The sequence below is a fragment of the Podarcis tiliguerta genome, assembly GCF_965153285.1.
Source record: "Podarcis tiliguerta genome assembly, chromosome: 9".
NCBI classification, from domain to species: domain Eukaryota; kingdom Metazoa; phylum Chordata; class Lepidosauria; order Squamata; family Lacertidae; genus Podarcis; species Podarcis tiliguerta.
The window spans coordinates 2253937-2271704 of NC_139542.1; the positions used below are offsets into that span (position 1 = coordinate 2253937).

Below are 17768 nucleotides of genomic sequence, written 5' to 3' on the forward strand. Positions count from 1 at the left end.
GAGGCACCACTGTACACAAAATCAAACAGCAACCCAATAGCACCCCCCCCAACAAAAAAGAGCCAACATTTGAAAAAGGGTATAGGATGTAGATAAAGTCAAGCAAGGTAAAGGTAAAGGCCTGGTTAAAAAGGAACATTTTTGCCTGGTGCCTAAAGGTGTATAGTGAAGGCGCCCAGCGAACTTTCCTGGGGAGAGCATTCCAGAAATAGAAATAATAGAAATAGAAATAGAAATAATAGAAATAGAAATAATAGAAATAGAAATAATAGAAATAGAAATAATAGAAATAGAAATAATAGAAATAGAAATAATAGAAATAGAAATAGAAATAATAGAAATAGAAATAGAGAAATAGAGATAATAATCTAGAGAGGCCATGCTCTCTGTTTATTTATGGGAGGGAGAGAAGCAAACCCCTTCCTCCAAAAGCGCCAGGGAACATGTGCCACCCCAAAAGTGCATGTGGGACCCTCCCGGTCCCTCCGTCCTCCTGGCCTCTGGCCTCCTCTCCGCGGGGCAGTCTAGGCTCCAGCGCGCAGATGTGTGAGCTCAAGGAACCTGGCCTTGCCGAGCCCCACTGAGCAGGTTACGACCTTTACAGAAATGGTGGCTGTACGTGTCAGGCCTAATGGGGCTGAGGCTGCGAGACGCGGGCGGGCGGAAGGGTGGGGGGAAGCTGCCCGAGAAAACGCGCCTCCCCGGAAAGTCCTCAGAGGCCAGAGGAATTTCTGGGACACAGGGCTATTATCGTTATCATTATCGTTATCATCATTAACCCCTGAGATGAAAGAGGGGATGGATCCACCCAACTCTTTCCCCCCATTTCTATCTGGCACAAGAACAGCCCTCCATTTGGAGAGCTCCTCTTGGAGACCTTGGCAATCTCTTTGGGTTTTAGCAGCCCTGAGCAATTTAGGAGCGTCTGCAAAATTTGCCACTTCCCTGCTCACACCCAACTCAGTGGAACACTCTCCCGGGGTGTGTGTGTGTGTGTGTGTGTGGACTCTTCTTCCTTGAAGAGATTAGAGAACTGGGCCAAAACAAACAAGATGAATTTTAACAGGGAGAAATGTAAAGTATTGCACTTGGGCAAAAATAAATAAATGAGAGGCACAAATACAAGATGGGTGACACCTGGCTTGAGAGCAGTACATGTGAAAAGGATCTAGGAGTCTTGGTTGACCACAAACTTGACATGAGCCAACAGTGTGACGCGGCAGCTAAAAAAGCCAATGCAATTCTGGGCTGCATCAATAGGAGTATAGCATCTAGATCAAGGGAAGTAATAGTGCCACTGTATTCTGCTCTGGTCAGACCTCACCTGGAGTACTGTGTCCAGTTCTGGGCACCACAGTTCAAGAAGGACACTGACAAACTGGAACGTGTCCAGAGGAGGGCAACCAAAATGGTCAAAGGCCTGGAAACGATGCCTTATGAGGAACGGCTAAGGGAGCTGGGCATGTTTAGCCTGGAGAAGAGGAGGTTAAGGGGTGATATGATAGCCATGTTCAAATATATAAAAGGATGTCACATAGAGGAGGGAGAAAGGTTGTTTTCTGCTGCTCCAGAGAAGCGGACACGGAGCAATGGATCCAAACTACAAGAAAGAAGATTCCACCTAAACATTAGGAAGAACTTCCTGACAGTAAGAGCTGTTTGACAGTGGAATTTGCTGCCAAGGAGTGTGGTGGAGTCTCCTTCTTTGGAGGTCTTTAAGCAGAGGCTTGACAACCATATGTCAGGAGTGCTCTGATGGTGTTTCCTGCTTGGCAGGGGGTTGGACTCGATGGCCCTTGTGGTCTCTTCCAACTCTATGATTCTATGAAGGTTTTTAAGCAGAGGTTGAATGGCCATCTGATGCCTGAGTTGAGATTCCTGCATTCTTCTTCTTCTTTGGCGATCCTTCTTGGCCGAGTAAGATTGTCTTCCATAAACACGGTTTTAACAGTGATTCCGTAAGTGACTGTGGAGGCCAATTTTGGATCCAGACATCCTTCCACAGTGGGGACATTGGTTTCCGGGCGGAAGTTGATCATGGTGTGGATTTGCCATACCATATGCCACACCATACCTTCCTCTTAGCACGTTTCTCCCTTGTGTCCTGAGTTTGAGCGTCTTCAAAGACCTTCTTAGTGGTGGCACCTGCCCTGTGGAACACTCTCCCATCAGATGTCAAGGTGATGGGGTTGCCATACGTCTGGGAAAACCCAGACATGTCCTCTTTTGGGGGGGGGCAACTTGCCATTCTGGGCAGATTTTTACATTTTAAAGGAAATGTCAAGGTTTTTGGGGGGCGGGTTGGGCTTGGGCTGCTCTGCACGCTGCAGCTACTGCCAGCCTAAGCTGGGGGAAAGGCACACCTCTTTCCCTGTCTCAGGCAGGCAGCAGCCCAGACTGCCCTCTTTTTTGCTCTTCAAGGTAGGGCAACCCTAAAAATAACTATACAACTTTTAGAAGACATCTGAAGGCAAGTTTGTGCATTTCAGTCATGTTTTATATATAATTGAATATTTGTATATAATTGAATCTCCTTGTTGTCTTTCCACCAGCAGGAGAAGACAATTTCCTTTGGGAACTGACAGCGATTTAAAGGAAAAGGTTGATCTACAGATGAAGGGCAGTATACAAATTTAATTAATTACATTAATGCTATTCATATTAATAATAATAATAATAGTGCTGTGCTGTTTTTATTATCTGTATTTTAATAGATTTGGTTTTTAAAAATCTTGCTTTACCTATTAGAATTTAGTTTTTAATTACTACCTTCTATAAGTTTTTAAGGACGCGGGTGGTGCTGTGGGTAAAACCTCAGTGCCTAGGACTTGCCGATCGCATGGTCGGCGGTTCGAATCCCTGCGGCGGGGTGCGCTCCCGTCGTTCGGTCCCAGCGCCTGCCAACCTAGCAGTTCGAAAGCACCTCCAGGTGCAAGTAGATAAATAGGGACCGCTTACCAGCGGGAAGGTAAACGGCGTTCCGTGTGCTGCGCTGGTGCTGGCTCGCCAGAGCAACTTTGTCACGCTGGCCACATGACCCGGAAGTGTCTCCGGACAGCGCTGGCCCCCGGCCTCTTTGAGTGAGATGGGCGCACAACCCTAGAGTCTGGCAAGACTGGCCCGTACGGGCAGGGGTTCCTTTACCTTTACCTTTATAAGTTTTTAAACTCCTTGCATATTATTTTATTTAGCTGTTTTTAACTTGCGTAAGCCGCCTTGAGTCTGGGGAAAAGGCAGGCTATAAATAAATATAGTAATGATATGAATGACAGGCAGTTTGTAGGATATTATTTTCCCTTCCTCTCTTTGAAGCAAGCGGTGTATAAGTGTTGGCCAAATAAGCCCAAAGCAGATAAGCCGCAGCAACGGGACTTCACAGCCCAGTTCAAATCCCCGCCCAGCAAATATGCAGAGGAAGAACCGCTCCTCTCCGTGGGAGATGAAATCGCGAGATGGAACTGGCTGGATTTTGCAGAAGGAAGATTTTCCATTTTTCATTTTAAAGCAGGAAAATGAGGCGGGGAGAATGCCCACCCCCCCCCACAGCCCCACCGGAAAGCACCAATTCAGATCATTAAGGGCTTGAGCCGCTGCGAAAAAGAAAAAGAGGATTTGAGGCTTCCTGGGGGCTGCAGAGTGGGTGGGCCGTGGGCTTCCTTGGCAGAGGTGAAGGGAGTCAGGGGGAGAGGGGGAAAAGGTGTCTCCAAAGCTGTTGGGCCCAATTGTGGATGCCATAAAAAAAAAATTAAAAAAGGAAAATGTGTGTGTGCGCGCAGGGTGTTTTTTCTCCCCCCCCCCCCGGAGGCTGCCCTCTGCCCGCCCTCCTCCTCCCTCAAATTCACAGCTCCCATCCTTGACAATCTGAATTAACCCTGACCATTGTGTCCGATTAACTCCCATGGGGCGGGAGGGAGAGGCAAGGGGGGCAGAGCAGGGAGCAAAGGAAATTGACCGTGCTGACAAAGGGGGCAACCAGCCCAATGACACCAAGTCGCTAATTGCTTCCACTCCGCCAGCCCCCCCTCTCCTTCCCCGGCATCTGTTGAGTCGGTCCCCCCTTCTCAAACAAGCCTAAGGGGTCCTCTGCAAAGTTCAGGCTTCCCTCTAGGCCAGATAACATCTCCTTGTGCTTTCAGCGGTGGCACCCAGACTCTTTGCCCCCCTTTTTCTGGAGAGGGCCACATAATTCAGGCCGCTTGGCGATTTTAACCTGCTGTTACTTGATTCGTTGCCTGGTTTTCGAACCAACTGTATATTGTCTCCCTGCTTATTTAACTTATATGCAGAATTCATCATGCAAAAGGCTGGGCTGGATGAATCCGAAGCAGGAATTAAGATTGCCGGAAGAAATATCAGCAACCTCAGATATGCAGATGACGCAACCTTGATGGCAGAAAGTGAGGAGGAATTAAAGAACCTTTTAATGAGGGTGAAAGAGGAGAGCGCAAAATATGGTCTGAAGCTCACCATCAAAAAAACGAAGATCATGGCCACTGGGCCCATCACCTCCTGGCAAATAGAAGGGGAAGAAATGGAGGCAGTGAGAGATTTTACTTTCTTGGGCTCCATGATCACTGCAGATGGTGACAGCAGTCACGAAATTAAAAGATGCCTGCTTCTTGGGAGAAAAGCAATGACAAACCTAGACAGCATCTTAAAAAGCAGAGATCACCTTGCCAACAAAGGTCCATATAGTTAAAGCTATGGCTTTCCCAGTAGTGATGTATGGAAGTGAGAGCAGGACCATAAAGAAGGCTGATCGTTGAAGAATTTATGCTTTTGAATTCTGGTGCTGGAGGAGACTCTTGAGAGTCCCATGGACTGCAAGAAGATCAAACCTATCCATTCTGAAGGAAATCAGCCCTGAGTGCTCACTGGAAGGACAGATCCTGAAGCTGAGGCTCCAAGACTTTGGCCACCTCATGAGAAGAGAAGACTCCCTGGAAAAGATCCTGATGTTGGGAAAGATGGAGGGCACAAGGAGAAGGGGACGACAGAGGACAAGATGGTTGGACAATGTTCTCGAAGCTACCAGCATGAGTTTGACCAAACTGCGGGAGGCAGTGGAAGACAGGAGGGCCTGGCGTGCTCTGGTCCAGTGGGTCATGAAGAGTCGGATACGACTAAACAACTAAATAACAACAACAGTCAACTTTAAATAATTCTGCATATCCCCAAAACTTCCACATGGGTGATCTTTGGGTGCTCCCGAACCTATCACTCCTTGTGAAACAAAAAGTTTCCTTTATCAGGAGAGCTAAAATGGCTTCAGTTAATCAACTGAAATTATGATTTGATTAAGGGGCTGGGAATAAAGGTTGACTTTGGTGGCCTGTTTTGCAAACTAGGTCGCAAAACCGTACTGAATTTCTGAATTCTGGATCTCTCACCTTCTTCTTTTTTTGGCAGTGAAGTATTTACAGGAAGTAAAAGCGCAAGACATTTTGTGGTAGGTCAATGCACTTTCTGAATCAGTGGAGAAATTCAGTTCTTAAAGGAGAACTGACCAAATTTGCTCTTCCAGAAACCTGAAATTCAGCCATCCTGCAAAATTCACACTTTCTTGAATTTTGCAATGCAATTTCCCCATCTGACTAATGCACTGTATACAAAAATGCAGGTATTAGTGTGCATATAGCTGCTTATATTGGTGAAGGAGGGGAAACAGCATTGCAAAAATGTCTACATTGTGCAAGACTGTGTACAAAAATGTTTGTGCGTGAGATAAAATTCATAGCGTTAATCTGCATCAGAGATGATTGAATTCATAAACTGATGGGAAAGTGTGGAGAGCTGAATTGATGATTGTGAAAAAATTAAGGCAACCAGAATGGACAGGTTTGTCCTTCTGTACTCTGGGCATCCCACAAAAATGGCTGCTCTGTGCTCCTTTCCTGACTGCTCTCCTTTAGTCGCTACCATATTGGGACATTGTTGTCTACCGAGAGCAAAACAAGCAGCGTGGTCTCTCCTGCCCAAAGTTGGAGGGGATGTTTTCTGTCAACGCTGCTTCTTGAGAATGATACAAATGCACTTAAGCACCGTGGATTTCAAGGGGGCTTAAGGACACTTCATCTGCTCGGAACCCGAGATGCTTATGCTGAACGGCCTTGCAGCCTTCGCCATGAATTAGCTGGTATTCAGCCTGCGGAGGTTTCATTTACTCAGAGGCAGGAGGGCAGGAGTGTCTCTAGGAGGGTCTTGGCCACCTCTTTCATGGTTCTTATTTAGGCTTGCCATGTGCCTGGAATTTCCCAGACATTGCAGGGATTCGGCCGTTGGAAACAGTGTCCGGAAATCACTTAAATGTTTAGGGAAATCCGGACGTACGGAAACCCACGTCGGAAATGTCGATTTTGGTGAATTTCCTTAAAATTTGCTCAAAAACATTTTCTTTCTCTTTTTTGGGGGGTGGGGAGATTTTGCAAGCAATGCTCAACAACTTTGGCCCCAAAAGAAAAGTTCAACACGTTTTGTGTCTGGACTTTCACTTTTTGAAATATGGCAACCCTACGACTTATTTCTTGGAGCAAACTGGGTCTCTCTGTTTCGAAGAGGCAAGATGCTATAAATTTGTGAAATTACGCATGGCGTAGAAGGAGAATGGCGAGAGAAAAGTGTTTCTATTCCTGTCCTAATGCTAGAACTTGTGGACATTCAATGAAGCTGAAGGTTGGAAGATTTAGTACAGATAAAGGAAAGGATTTATTATTCACACAGAGTTGCATTCAACTATGGAACTCCCTGCCACTGAGTGCAGTGACCTAGGTGGCTTGAAAAGAGGATTAGACAAATTTATAGCATCAGGTTGGCCATTGCAAGAACAGGATGCTGGGCTAAGTATGGGCCATTGACTGGATCCAGCCTTCTGGTGTTCTTAAAGGGCCATGCAGCCCAGGAACAGTTTTACTCTCTGATCCTGGCCCTATTCTGTCCTGATGAGACTTAGAAACTTCAGGGCCTGTATTCAATTATGGCTGCAAGAATACTGATAGCCAGAAGTTGGAAATGTGAAACAACACCTACATTAATAGATTGGCAATCACTCATGCTAGAGTACTTTCAATTAGCAAAGCTGAGCGGAAAAGTCAGAGGAGCCCCAAATCAAAAAATATTCAGAGAATGGAGACTATTCAAAGAATATATAAGATTATGTTGTAAAAATGACATTATCCTAGCAGAACTGAATGATACTTGTATATAATAAACAAATATACTAGATAAATATACAGGAAAAGTTATAAAACAAACCGTGCGATAAAATTAAGACAATAGAAAAAGTAGAACGAGAATGATTGAAAGTTTCTTTCAGAAGACTTCATTAGAAAAGACAGGATGTTATAACCAATATTCATTTTATTTTTATTTTATTTATCTTTTTTCTTAATAGATTTTTTGTGCTTAATTTCGATGTAACTATTTGTAATATATATGTAAGATGATATTTTAAATGCATGCATTTAAGCGTAGTCGTAACTGACATATGGAAGAAGTTACTTATTGATTATTGCGAAGAAGTTACTTATCTCTCTCTCTCTCTCTCTCTCTCTCTCTGTACGTACACACAATTACTTTGGGAAAGCATTATAAAACTGTGTTGAACAAATAAATAAATGAGTTGCATCAAGAGCTACTCTCCACCCAGCCCAGAATTGAGGCCTGCGTGAGGATCCACAGGAGTTTAACTCTTCTTCCAGCTGTATCCCTGAATACACCCTTGGCTTTCCTCCTATATGTATGAATTGCATCTCTTCCAATGGGCTTGGGGGCAGAATCCTGCCCCCTCCGGCACTGGGGTGCATGTTGCTGCCTTCAATGAGAAGACCTATTGGGGAGAAACCCAAAAGGGTCCTTGCTGCCTGGTGACTATTTGATCGCCTGCATGGTATTTTCACGTTGTTTCTGCATCTTCATCCTTGAGGTCTGACGCTTTGGGGATTTCCTGTTGCTTTGAGTGATGGTCAGAAAAGTTGTCTCCATTGCAAGCCAACAATTAAATCAAGCCTCTTCTGTTAATCTCTTAAGGACCCTCCTTCCTTCCCCAGGCACCCCAACTTCAGATGCTAGGTAGGTGGTGAGTGGCCTTTCCTATTGTCAGTCACCTAATAAGTCATAGAATCAAAGAACTGTAGAGTTGAAAGGGACCCCCAAGGGACATCAAGTCCAACCCCCTTCAATGCAGGAATCTCAGCTGAAGCATCCATGATAGTCAACCATCCAACCTGCATCCTCCTTGTTCTTCCCATGCTTCCCATGCATCTAAAGCCCTTAGTGGCTTTCATTACTCATTTTCCCTGTCAGCTGCTTTAATATTGTATTTTACTGTCTTTTAGCAAACGGGCGCTTCAAGCTTGTTGTTGTTCTTGTTGTTTAGTCATTTAGTCGTGTCCACCTCTTGGTGACCCCCTGGACCAGAGCACACCAGGCACTTCTGTCTTCCACTGCCTCCCGCAGTTTGGTCAAACTCATGCTGGTAGCTTCCAGAACACTGTCCCACCATCTCGTCCTCTGTCGTCCCTTCTCCTTGTGCCCTCCATCTTCCCCAACATCAGGGTCTTTTCCAGGGAGTCTTCTCTTCTCATGAGGTGGCCAAAGTCTTGGAGCCTCAGCTTCAGGATCTGTCCTTCCAGTGAGCACTCAGGGCTGATTTCCTTCAGAATGAATAGGTTGGATCTTCTTGCAGGCCATGGGACTCTCAAGAGTCTCCTCCAGCACCATAATTCAAAAGCATCCATTCTTTGGCGATCAGCCTTCTTTATTGTCCAGCTCTCACTTCCATACATCACTACAGGTGTACCTTGGGTTACATATGCTTCAGGTTACATACGCTTCAGGTTACAGAATCCGCTAACCCAGAAATAGTACCTTGGGTTAAGAACTTTGCTTCAGGATGAGAACAGAAATCATGCGGTGGCAGCAGGAGGCCCCATTAGCTAAAGTGGTGCTTCAGGTTAAGAACAGTTTCAGGTTAAGACCTCCAGAACGAATTACAGTAAGTTGTTAACCCGAGGTATACCACTGTACTGGGAAAACCATAAAAGGTAAAGGGACCCCTGACCATTAGGTCCAGTCGTGACGAACTCTGGGGTTGCGGCGCTCATCTTGCTTTACTGGCTGAGGGAGCCGGCGTACAGCTTCTGGGTCATATGGCCAGCATGACTAAGCCGCTTCTGGCGAACCAGAGCAGCGCACGGAAGCGCCGTTTACCTTTCCCCTGGAGTGGTACCTATTTATCTACTTGCACTTTGACTTGCTTTCAAACTGCTAGGTTGGCAGGAGCAGGGACCGAAGAACTGAAGCTCACCCCGTCACAGGGATTCGAACCACCGACCTTCTGATCAGCAAGTCCTAGGCTCTGTGGTTTAACCCACAGCGCCGCCCGCGTCCCAGGAAAACCATAGCTTTAACTATAAAATATTATTATTATTAAAAGAGTTGGTCCATATGCAGCTCAGAACCGCCTACTCTGACTGGCAGCTCTCTGAGTTGCCACCGCGCGGAATTGAACCCAGGAACTTCTGCGCTTGCAAAGCGGGTGCTCCATCGCCGCCACCGACCTCTCCGTCCTTCCCGGCTCGCCGTCCCAAACTTTCCCGATGGTCCCTAGTGGCTCCGCTTTTCTTCCGCCTCCCTCCCTGGCGCAACCTGCTCATTGTGCGACGTGTCACTTCGCGCAGCGCTGTCAAACACATCGGCCCGTCCCAGCCGAGCGGAGCTTGTGAAAGGCCCAGCGGGGGGGCTGCACATTATGCCACTAATTAGGACCCCGCAGCAGAGGGTTCCCATACACACCTGCACGGTCATGTGACTCTACGGGGTATTCCCCCCCTTTTTTGGGGGAGGAGGGGGGTGGGGAGGTTGCAAAGAATGACCGCTCTACCCGAGCGTGAACCGAAATGTGCTGGACTGCCAAAAAAGAGAGAGAGGAAGATCCCAGCTTTTCCCAAAAAAATTAATGCAATAAACAATTTGCTGCGCTCACGGCGGCGTTTCCAGGGATGCCAAACTTTCCTCCGGATATTGAGCTGCGGGAGGTGGGTGCGTGTAACGGATTGGGGCCCTTCCCCCAGCACTTGACTCCGAGGAAAATTTGGGAGACTCAAGACAGGTATAAGAAAGGAATTTTTCATGCAAACGCCTAGTTCTGTGCACCGCCCTGAGACCTCCGGATATAGGGCGGCGTATAAATTCAAGAAATAAATAATAGTTCATCTGTGGAACTCGCTGCTGTAGCCTGTTTTTCCTTTGTTACTGTTATCGCTTTCCTTTAAACCATTCCACGAACATAAGAACTTATACATTGACCGCTGATAAGGAACCGTTGCGTTGTAGATATCACTGCAAATTTATCGTGCTGTTTTTGTGATGTACAAATGACATAGAAGAATTGGTCTGTTTATTTGTCTCATTTAAATAACTCCTAGGATACCTGTTTATAAAACCCACTAAAAAGCTTATATATATATATATATATATATATATATATATATATATATATATATAGATCTTTTCAGTGCCAGGTAAAAACGTATATCTTACCCCAGGCATTGGACAGGTCGGGATGATTTTTAATGCTATATTTTTTGCTGCTGCTTTTTTTGGTTCTGTTCTATAGGCAATTCCATGGTGCTCTCTAGATATAATAGCTCAACAACTTTGCATAGATCAACAACTTTGCCAAAAAAAAAAGCTAAACAACTTTTGCATCCAGATTTTCACCTTTTGAAATATGGCAACTCTAGGTTATGACCCGTAACAGTGGTTCCCAATTAGTTAATTACTGAGGAAGCCCCTCTTTTTCAAAAGCCAAGCCACAGACCCTCTACTTTTGAAAAGTTTGATAACTCTATGATAGTTATCTCTGCAAAGCAATTTTTGGAAGAAATGTGGGGTAGCTCCTAATAAGCAAATGATTTTAGGTATACAAAAAATCCAGAACAGACCATTATATATATATATATAAAATGGTCTGTTCTGGATTTTTTGTATACCTAAAATCATTTGCTTATTAGGAGCTACCCCACAGACAGTTTTCTCGAAGCTACAAACATGAATCTGACCAAACTGCGGGTGGCAGTGGAAGACAGAAGTGCCTGGCGTGCTCTGGTCCATTGGGTCACGAAGAGTCGGAAACGACTGAACGACTAAACAACAACAACAACAACAACAACAACAACAACAACAACAACAATATATATATATATATATATATATATATATATATATATATATATATATATACTTTGCAAAAATGCCGAAAATCAGTTGGTGGGGAAGGCAAGGGATGGGGCCACAGACCCCCTGGGTGCATTCCTGGGACCCCTAATTGGGAACCACTGAATTATAATGCCCTATATGGCTTAAAGGTAAATGTAAAGGGGCCCCTGACCATTACATCCAGTCGTAACCGACTCTGGGGTTACGGTGCTCATCTCACTTTATTGGCTGAGGGAGCCGGTGTACAGCTTCCGGGTATTATGTGGCTCTGGGCCAGTTCTGCTGATCAATGCCGTTAAGTGGGCATCTGTGGGGGAGAAGTTGTGAAACCAGCTCTCTAAACTTTGCTGGAATTCTAAATACCATCCCTCTCACCCTCCACTAGGAGTGCGTGGCTCGGGTTGTGGATGTGCATAGCCCTAGCGCCAAAATGTGTGGGTGCCTGGCCCCTTCATGGGGAATTTTGTGGGTGCTTGGGCACCCAGGGAGCTGGCCCCTACGTCCTCCACGCACATTGAGGGTGCCAATGTTGCCCTCCGCTTTTGGTGGCTCTGGGGATCTGGGACGACTAAATGCAAAGGTGGTATTTTTTGGCAAGGTCTGGCTGTGTCTCTTCTGCCAGCCAGGATTTGACCTTCTGGGCCTTTGCGCTCTCCTGGGTGCCCCTTGCCGCTCTTCCTCCTCCTCCTCCTCCTCCTCCTTTACGCTGGTGTGAATGCCTGCCCTTGAAGGGGCTTCAATTGGAAAGACACATTCTGACACAGTCGTAACCCCCTGACCCTGCCGTGGCTGCACCCATTAAGAACAGTGTGTGCCTTCACGCCTGGCAGAAGACGGGTCTCCGGGGTTAGGGGGAATGGAAAGGGAGGGGGGAATGTTCTTCAGCTCACCCATGCACGATCCTTGCCTGCGCCCAGGGAGAAGAAGCCTATGCAGGCTTCCTTACCTACGCACCTATAAACTCTGCCATTTTGCTGGGGACACAACCCCCTATAACTCCCGGCGTTCCTGGTTTATTCCACACACACCCCTTTGTGGGTTAGCCTCTGCTTCTGCTAGAGTTGTTGCCCATCTGCCATGCATGCTTCAGATCATAGAAATTAAGGGTGTTTAGATTAGGGCAGGGATGCGGGTGGCGCTGTGGGTTAAACCGCAGAGCCTAGGACTTGCCGATCAGCAGGTTGGCGGTTTGAATCCCCGTGACGGGGTGAGCTCCCGTTGCTCGATCCCTGCTCCTGCCAACCTAGCAGTTTGAAAACACAGCAAAGTGCAAGTAGATAAATAGGTACCGTTCTGGCGGGAAGGTAAACGGTGTTTCTGTGTGCAGCTCTGGTTCGCCAGAAGCGGCTTAGTCATGCTGGCCACATGACCTGGAAGCTGTACACTGCCTCCCTCGGCCATTAAAGCGAGATGAGCGCTGCAACCCCAGAGTCGGTCACGACTGGACCTAATGGTCAGGGGTCCCTTTACCTTTTCCTTAGATTAGGGCAGGGGTCAACAACCTAAGGCCCATGGGCTCGAAGTGGCCTGCGGAGGTTGTTTGACCAGCCTACGAGCCCCCCCCCCGAACTGAGCTGCTAGCTTGTGCACTGCGCTAAACCGGCACAGCATGGGGACTCACTTCCATGGTGCCGAAAATCGTGTCTGCAGAGATGCAGATGCCAAAAACCACAGGCGCGCCTGCTCATGAGCTCCCCGAGACCAATCCGGCCCAGACAAGGTAAACCTTGCCAACCCCTGGATTAGGGTTTCCATATTTCAAAAAGCGAAAATCCAGACACAAAAGTTGTTGAGTATGACATGGGTTGCCATACAGTCGTACCTTGGAAATCAAACCAAATACGTTCCGGAAGTCTGTTCGACTTCCAAAGTGTTCAGAAACCAAAACGCAGTTTCTGATTGGCTGCAGGAAGCACCTGCAGCCAATTGGAAGGCCGCAGAAGCCCCATTAGATGTTTGGCTTCCAGAAAAACATTAAAAAACTGGAACAGTCACTCCCAGGTTTTGGTCGTTCGGGAGCCAAAATGTACAATTACCAAGGCATTCGACAACCAAAATATGACTGTACTTCTAGATGTTCCCGGACATCAGCAATTTCTGCCTGGACACTGTTTCCGACTGCCACAATATTCAGGAAATTCCGTATGTATGACAGTCTTAGTAGATGTTAATTCTCAGAACACAGACTGGCGCAGCTGAGGGGTACACAAACCCAAATGCAAGGCCCAACTTGACACATCACTCATTGCAGCTGCCCTGGTCTGCTTGTTTGTTTATTATTCATTTCATAAAATTTATACGCTGCTTTATGGTTAAAAAAAAAACCCAACACGGAATTGTAGAATCGTATCATTGAATCAACCCCTCAAAGCAGTTTACATTTTAAGAAATAAGCAAATTATCAATAAGGAAAAGGTCTATGGGGTTGCACTGTTTGGGAAAATATCGCAGACAACTTTGGGATTTTCATTTAGATCAACAAAAAAAACCCCCATGCTCTGAGAATGATGTATGAGGAAGTGGGTGGAGATTCACTCAGGACAACGCCATGATCCAAGAGGCTGGGTTCTATAGCCTCTCTCTGTAAGTACTGAAATAAAAAAGGACGGTAGGAAACTTTTCCTTGTCTTTATCATTTCTTGGGCAACCAGACGGGAGCCGCCGGGAACACCCTGAAAGGGACCCAGGGAGTTATCACCTCTGCTTCTCCCAATGTACCAGGGGCAGCTCAAGGCATTTCAACACCCTGCTGCACAAACTTAATAATAATAATTTATTATTTATACCCCGCCCATCTGGCTGGGTTTCCCCAGCCACTCTGGGCGGCTTCCAACAAAACGCTAAAATACAACAACCTATTAAACATTAAAAGCTTCCCTAAACAGGGCTGCTTTCAGATGTCTTCTAAAAGTTTGGTAGTTATTTTTCTCTTTGACATCTGGTGGGAGGGCGTTCCACAGGGTGGGTGCCACCACCGAGAAGGCCCTCTGCCTGGTTCCCTGTAACTTGGCTTCTCGCAGTGAGGGAACCACCAGAAGGTCCTCGGCGCTGGACCTCAGCGTCTAGGCAAAACGATGGAGGTGGAGACGCTCCTTCAGGGATACTGGACCGAGGCCGTTTAGGGCTTTAAAGCTCAGCACCAACACTTTGAATTGTGCTCGGAAATGTACTGGGAGCCAATGTAGGTCTTTCAAGACCGGTGTTATATGGTCTCGGCGGCCGCTCCCAGTCCCCAGTCTGGCTGCCGCATTCTGGATTACTTTGTAAGGAAAGATCCTTTCTGGATCCCGCGCCACCCCCCTTCCTAGCAGCGGGGCTTTGCATCAGTTCCTCACTGCATGAGAAGCCAACGCAAAGTCATGATGGAGGGGTTGGAATCTCCCCTCTCTCCCCAGTGTCAAAGCTGGGAGGTGAAATGGGATGCCAGCCTTTGCGCAGGCTGGCTCTGCTACGTACAGCACCTGGCACCCATGTGGAAATCTAACAGTGCCTGAAATAACAGCAGCAGCAATATTCTGTTTCTCCCTCTCCCTCTCACGCCCAGCCAGCTCGCCTTCAAGACCTGGGGGGAAATACCAGCCCTCCTTGTGACTCGAGACTCCGCCTGTTTGCTGTGGTTAATAATAAAACCCTCTGAGCCTGCCAGAGCCCATCCGACCAAGTTGGGGCAGCTCAGAACTGTTTCTGACCTGCTGCGCCGAGATGCAGACAGGCTGGAACCGCAACCGGGAGATTTCAGGCCAAAGCTGTCACCTCGGCCAAGGTCATTGGGGAATTGCCTTACCAAAGGTGTGTGTGTTTGTGTGTGCTTGCAGACCATAGGTTCCACCTCGCCCAGAAGGGCTTAAACTTTGTTCATTGACTTTGTGGGAGCCCAACCCCACAAATATATTATAAGTCCAGTGTTGCAGACTTAGGTCCCTGTTCTCACATGTATGGAGCTGGTTTCTTCAAACAGGAGAGAGCAGCTGAGGCAGCCCAGCCCGATGGGTAGATGATGATGATGATGATTTCATGTTTCGTATTCACACAGAGAGAGGCATGAGCAGGCAGGTGAATTGAGAAGAAACACTTATGAGCTACCCAGCCAGGGACACATTACTTTATCCTAAAACTCAGAACAATATCTGCATTCCAACTGGATGAGGCACATGGGAGCCAGTGTGGCCTAGTGGTTAGAGTGTTGGACTAGGACCAAGGAGACACGGGTTCGAACCCTCTCTTGGCCTTGAAGCTCATAGGGTGACCTTGGGGCAGTCACTGCCCTCAGTCTGACCTACCTCACAGGGCTGATGGGATTAAATGGGGAGGGGAAGAACCCCCTATGCTCTTCTTGGTGGGAAAGTGGGATATAAATGTAAAATAAAAATTAGAGTAATCAGTGGTTTTTTTCTGGGGGGCGGAGGGGTACGCATACCCCTAAACATTTTGTGAATCTTTGTACTTTTTGTCCATTTACCATATTTCTTTCCCCCCCGATTTAAACTATAAAATGGTGGTTTTCTTGAGTCAAAATGAGAGTACCCCTAAACATTTTTTTTAAAAAGAAAAAAAGCACTGAGAGTAATGATACAATACAATACAATAACCACTGCCTTTCATGGGCATAGCTAGGATTTGTGGTGCAGAGCCATATTTCAAGAAGTGAAAATCCAGACACAAAGGTTATTGAGCTTTTTTTGGTCACAGTTGGCGAGCTTTTTCTTTTTTGCAATCGTATGGCAGCCCTACCTTGGTCAGTTATGCAATTTTATTTATTTCCTTGATGGGGGGGGGGGAGGGAATCAGGGGCTACGCCCATGCCACCCTCATCACCAACACCTATTACTGGCTGGAGTTTTTCAGCAATACCCAGAAGCGCAACACAAACACACACCAGTGTGTTGCACTCTGCAGCATGCCTGTGCAATTGGGGATCAGGCCCCCGGAGGCAGACTCTGAAAGAGCTGCTCTGCTTTAAAGTATTGCCCAGCCAGACCTTCGCCAAGGCTAGTCTGAAAACCCCAGTCCCAAATCCTCCCTCTCTCATGCAAAACCTTTCCTGGGGTTTGGAATTGGGGGTGCTATTTCTTGTTCACCTCATTCTCCAGGCAACATATGAACGCATGGGATGCCAGGTCCCCAGGCACCCAGGCTACCTGAAGGAGCGTCTCCACCCCCATCATTCTGCCCGGATGCTGAGGTCCAGCGCTGAGGGCCTTCTGGTGGTTCCCTCCCTGCGAGAAGCGAAGATACAGGGAACCAGGCAGAGGGCCTTCTCGGTGGTGGCGCCTACCCTGTGGAACACCCTCCCACCATATGTCAAAGGAATAAACAACTACCTGACATTTAGAAGACATCTGAAGCCAGCCCTGTTCAGGGAAGTTTTTAATGTGTGACATTTTAATGTATTTTTAATCTTTGTTGGAAGCTGCCCGGAGTGGCTGGGGAAACCCAGGCAGATGGTCAGGGTACAAATAAATTATTATTATTATTATTATTATTATTATTAGGTGCTGCCCAGGAGGCAAAGGCTGAACAGCACCCAGAGAGAAAGAGAGAGAGAGAGAGAGAGAGAGAGAGAGAGAGAGAGAGAGAGATCTCCTGCGCTAGTTTCTCACACTCTTCCTCTTCAGTTTGATAATATGTTTTCCATTATCCTCAGCATCCCGGTCTTCTCCCCTCCCAGGCACTCTCCCCCAGGAGAAGGAGGAAGCCACGGAAAGTGGGAGAAAATGGGCAGTTATGGAGAAGGCAGGCAGGCAGGAGAAATGGACCCTGCAAACGGGAGGCTTCTGGATCTCCTCCGCTTGAGATCTTAAGCAGACCCACAGTCTATCTTTCAAGCGCATTTAAGGCATATCCCTCCCTGCAGAGAATTCTGGGAACCGTAGTTTTTTAAGGGTGCTGGGAGATTCGCCTGGCATGGCTTTTTGGGGGGAGAGGTCTTAGCAATCGCAGCATCCTTTTGGAAGTGCGCACGGGCAAGAGATTTCTCACGCTCCCTGTCTTTCTCTGACGCCTCCCGAAAATACTCACTCAGTCTCGGGTGGGTGATGTAGTTCCTGGTCACTGCTTGGACGTGCTCTCGTGCCCCGGCCAGGACTCCTCCGGGGTGCCCGTTGACCCTCACTTCCACCTTGGTGGCCATGTCCTTGGGGAGTCCAGGCAGACGCGAACCGAAAAGCAATAACTAGTCTCTTAAGTTTTTATACCTGATCTGCCTGACAGAGGCCAGCTGCACTGATCTCCCTCCTCCTCCGTGTTGTCCCTGAACACAGAATTATTTGTTGCCTGTAAACTGTCCGGCAGCTGCAGGTTTGAGATGCATGTTGCAAAGGTCTCGCTGCAAAAATCTGGGGCGTGTAAGGCTTCCCCCCCCCCCGCCCCCAAGCAGCGATATTCTCACTGCCATGGCTTTATTCAGGAAGGGGATTGTGAAGGTTCAGAAAAGGGCAAGCGAAATGATCGAAGGGATCCCCCAGGGAAAGGTTGCAGCCTTTTTTAAACGAGTAAGAGGCGACAGGATAGGAATTTACCTCTCTTTTAAATCGGAACCAGTGAAGGCAGTG

The 17768-nt window shown here is 47.2% G+C and overlaps 1 protein-coding gene across 1 annotated transcript in view; it reads right to left on the reverse strand.

Moving 5' to 3' along the window:
- Positions 1-17513, reverse strand: part of ATP6V1B1 (ATPase H+ transporting V1 subunit B1) — a 70434-nt gene extending 52921 nt beyond the window's left edge. The window contains exon 1 of the mRNA XM_083398475.1: positions 17236-17513. Within this exon, the coding sequence (XP_083254601.1) occupies positions 17236-17347 (112 nt within the window). The 5' untranslated portion in view covers positions 17348-17513. The remainder of the gene's footprint in view (positions 1-17235) is intronic.
- Between the last annotated feature and the right edge of the window lie 255 nt (positions 17514-17768).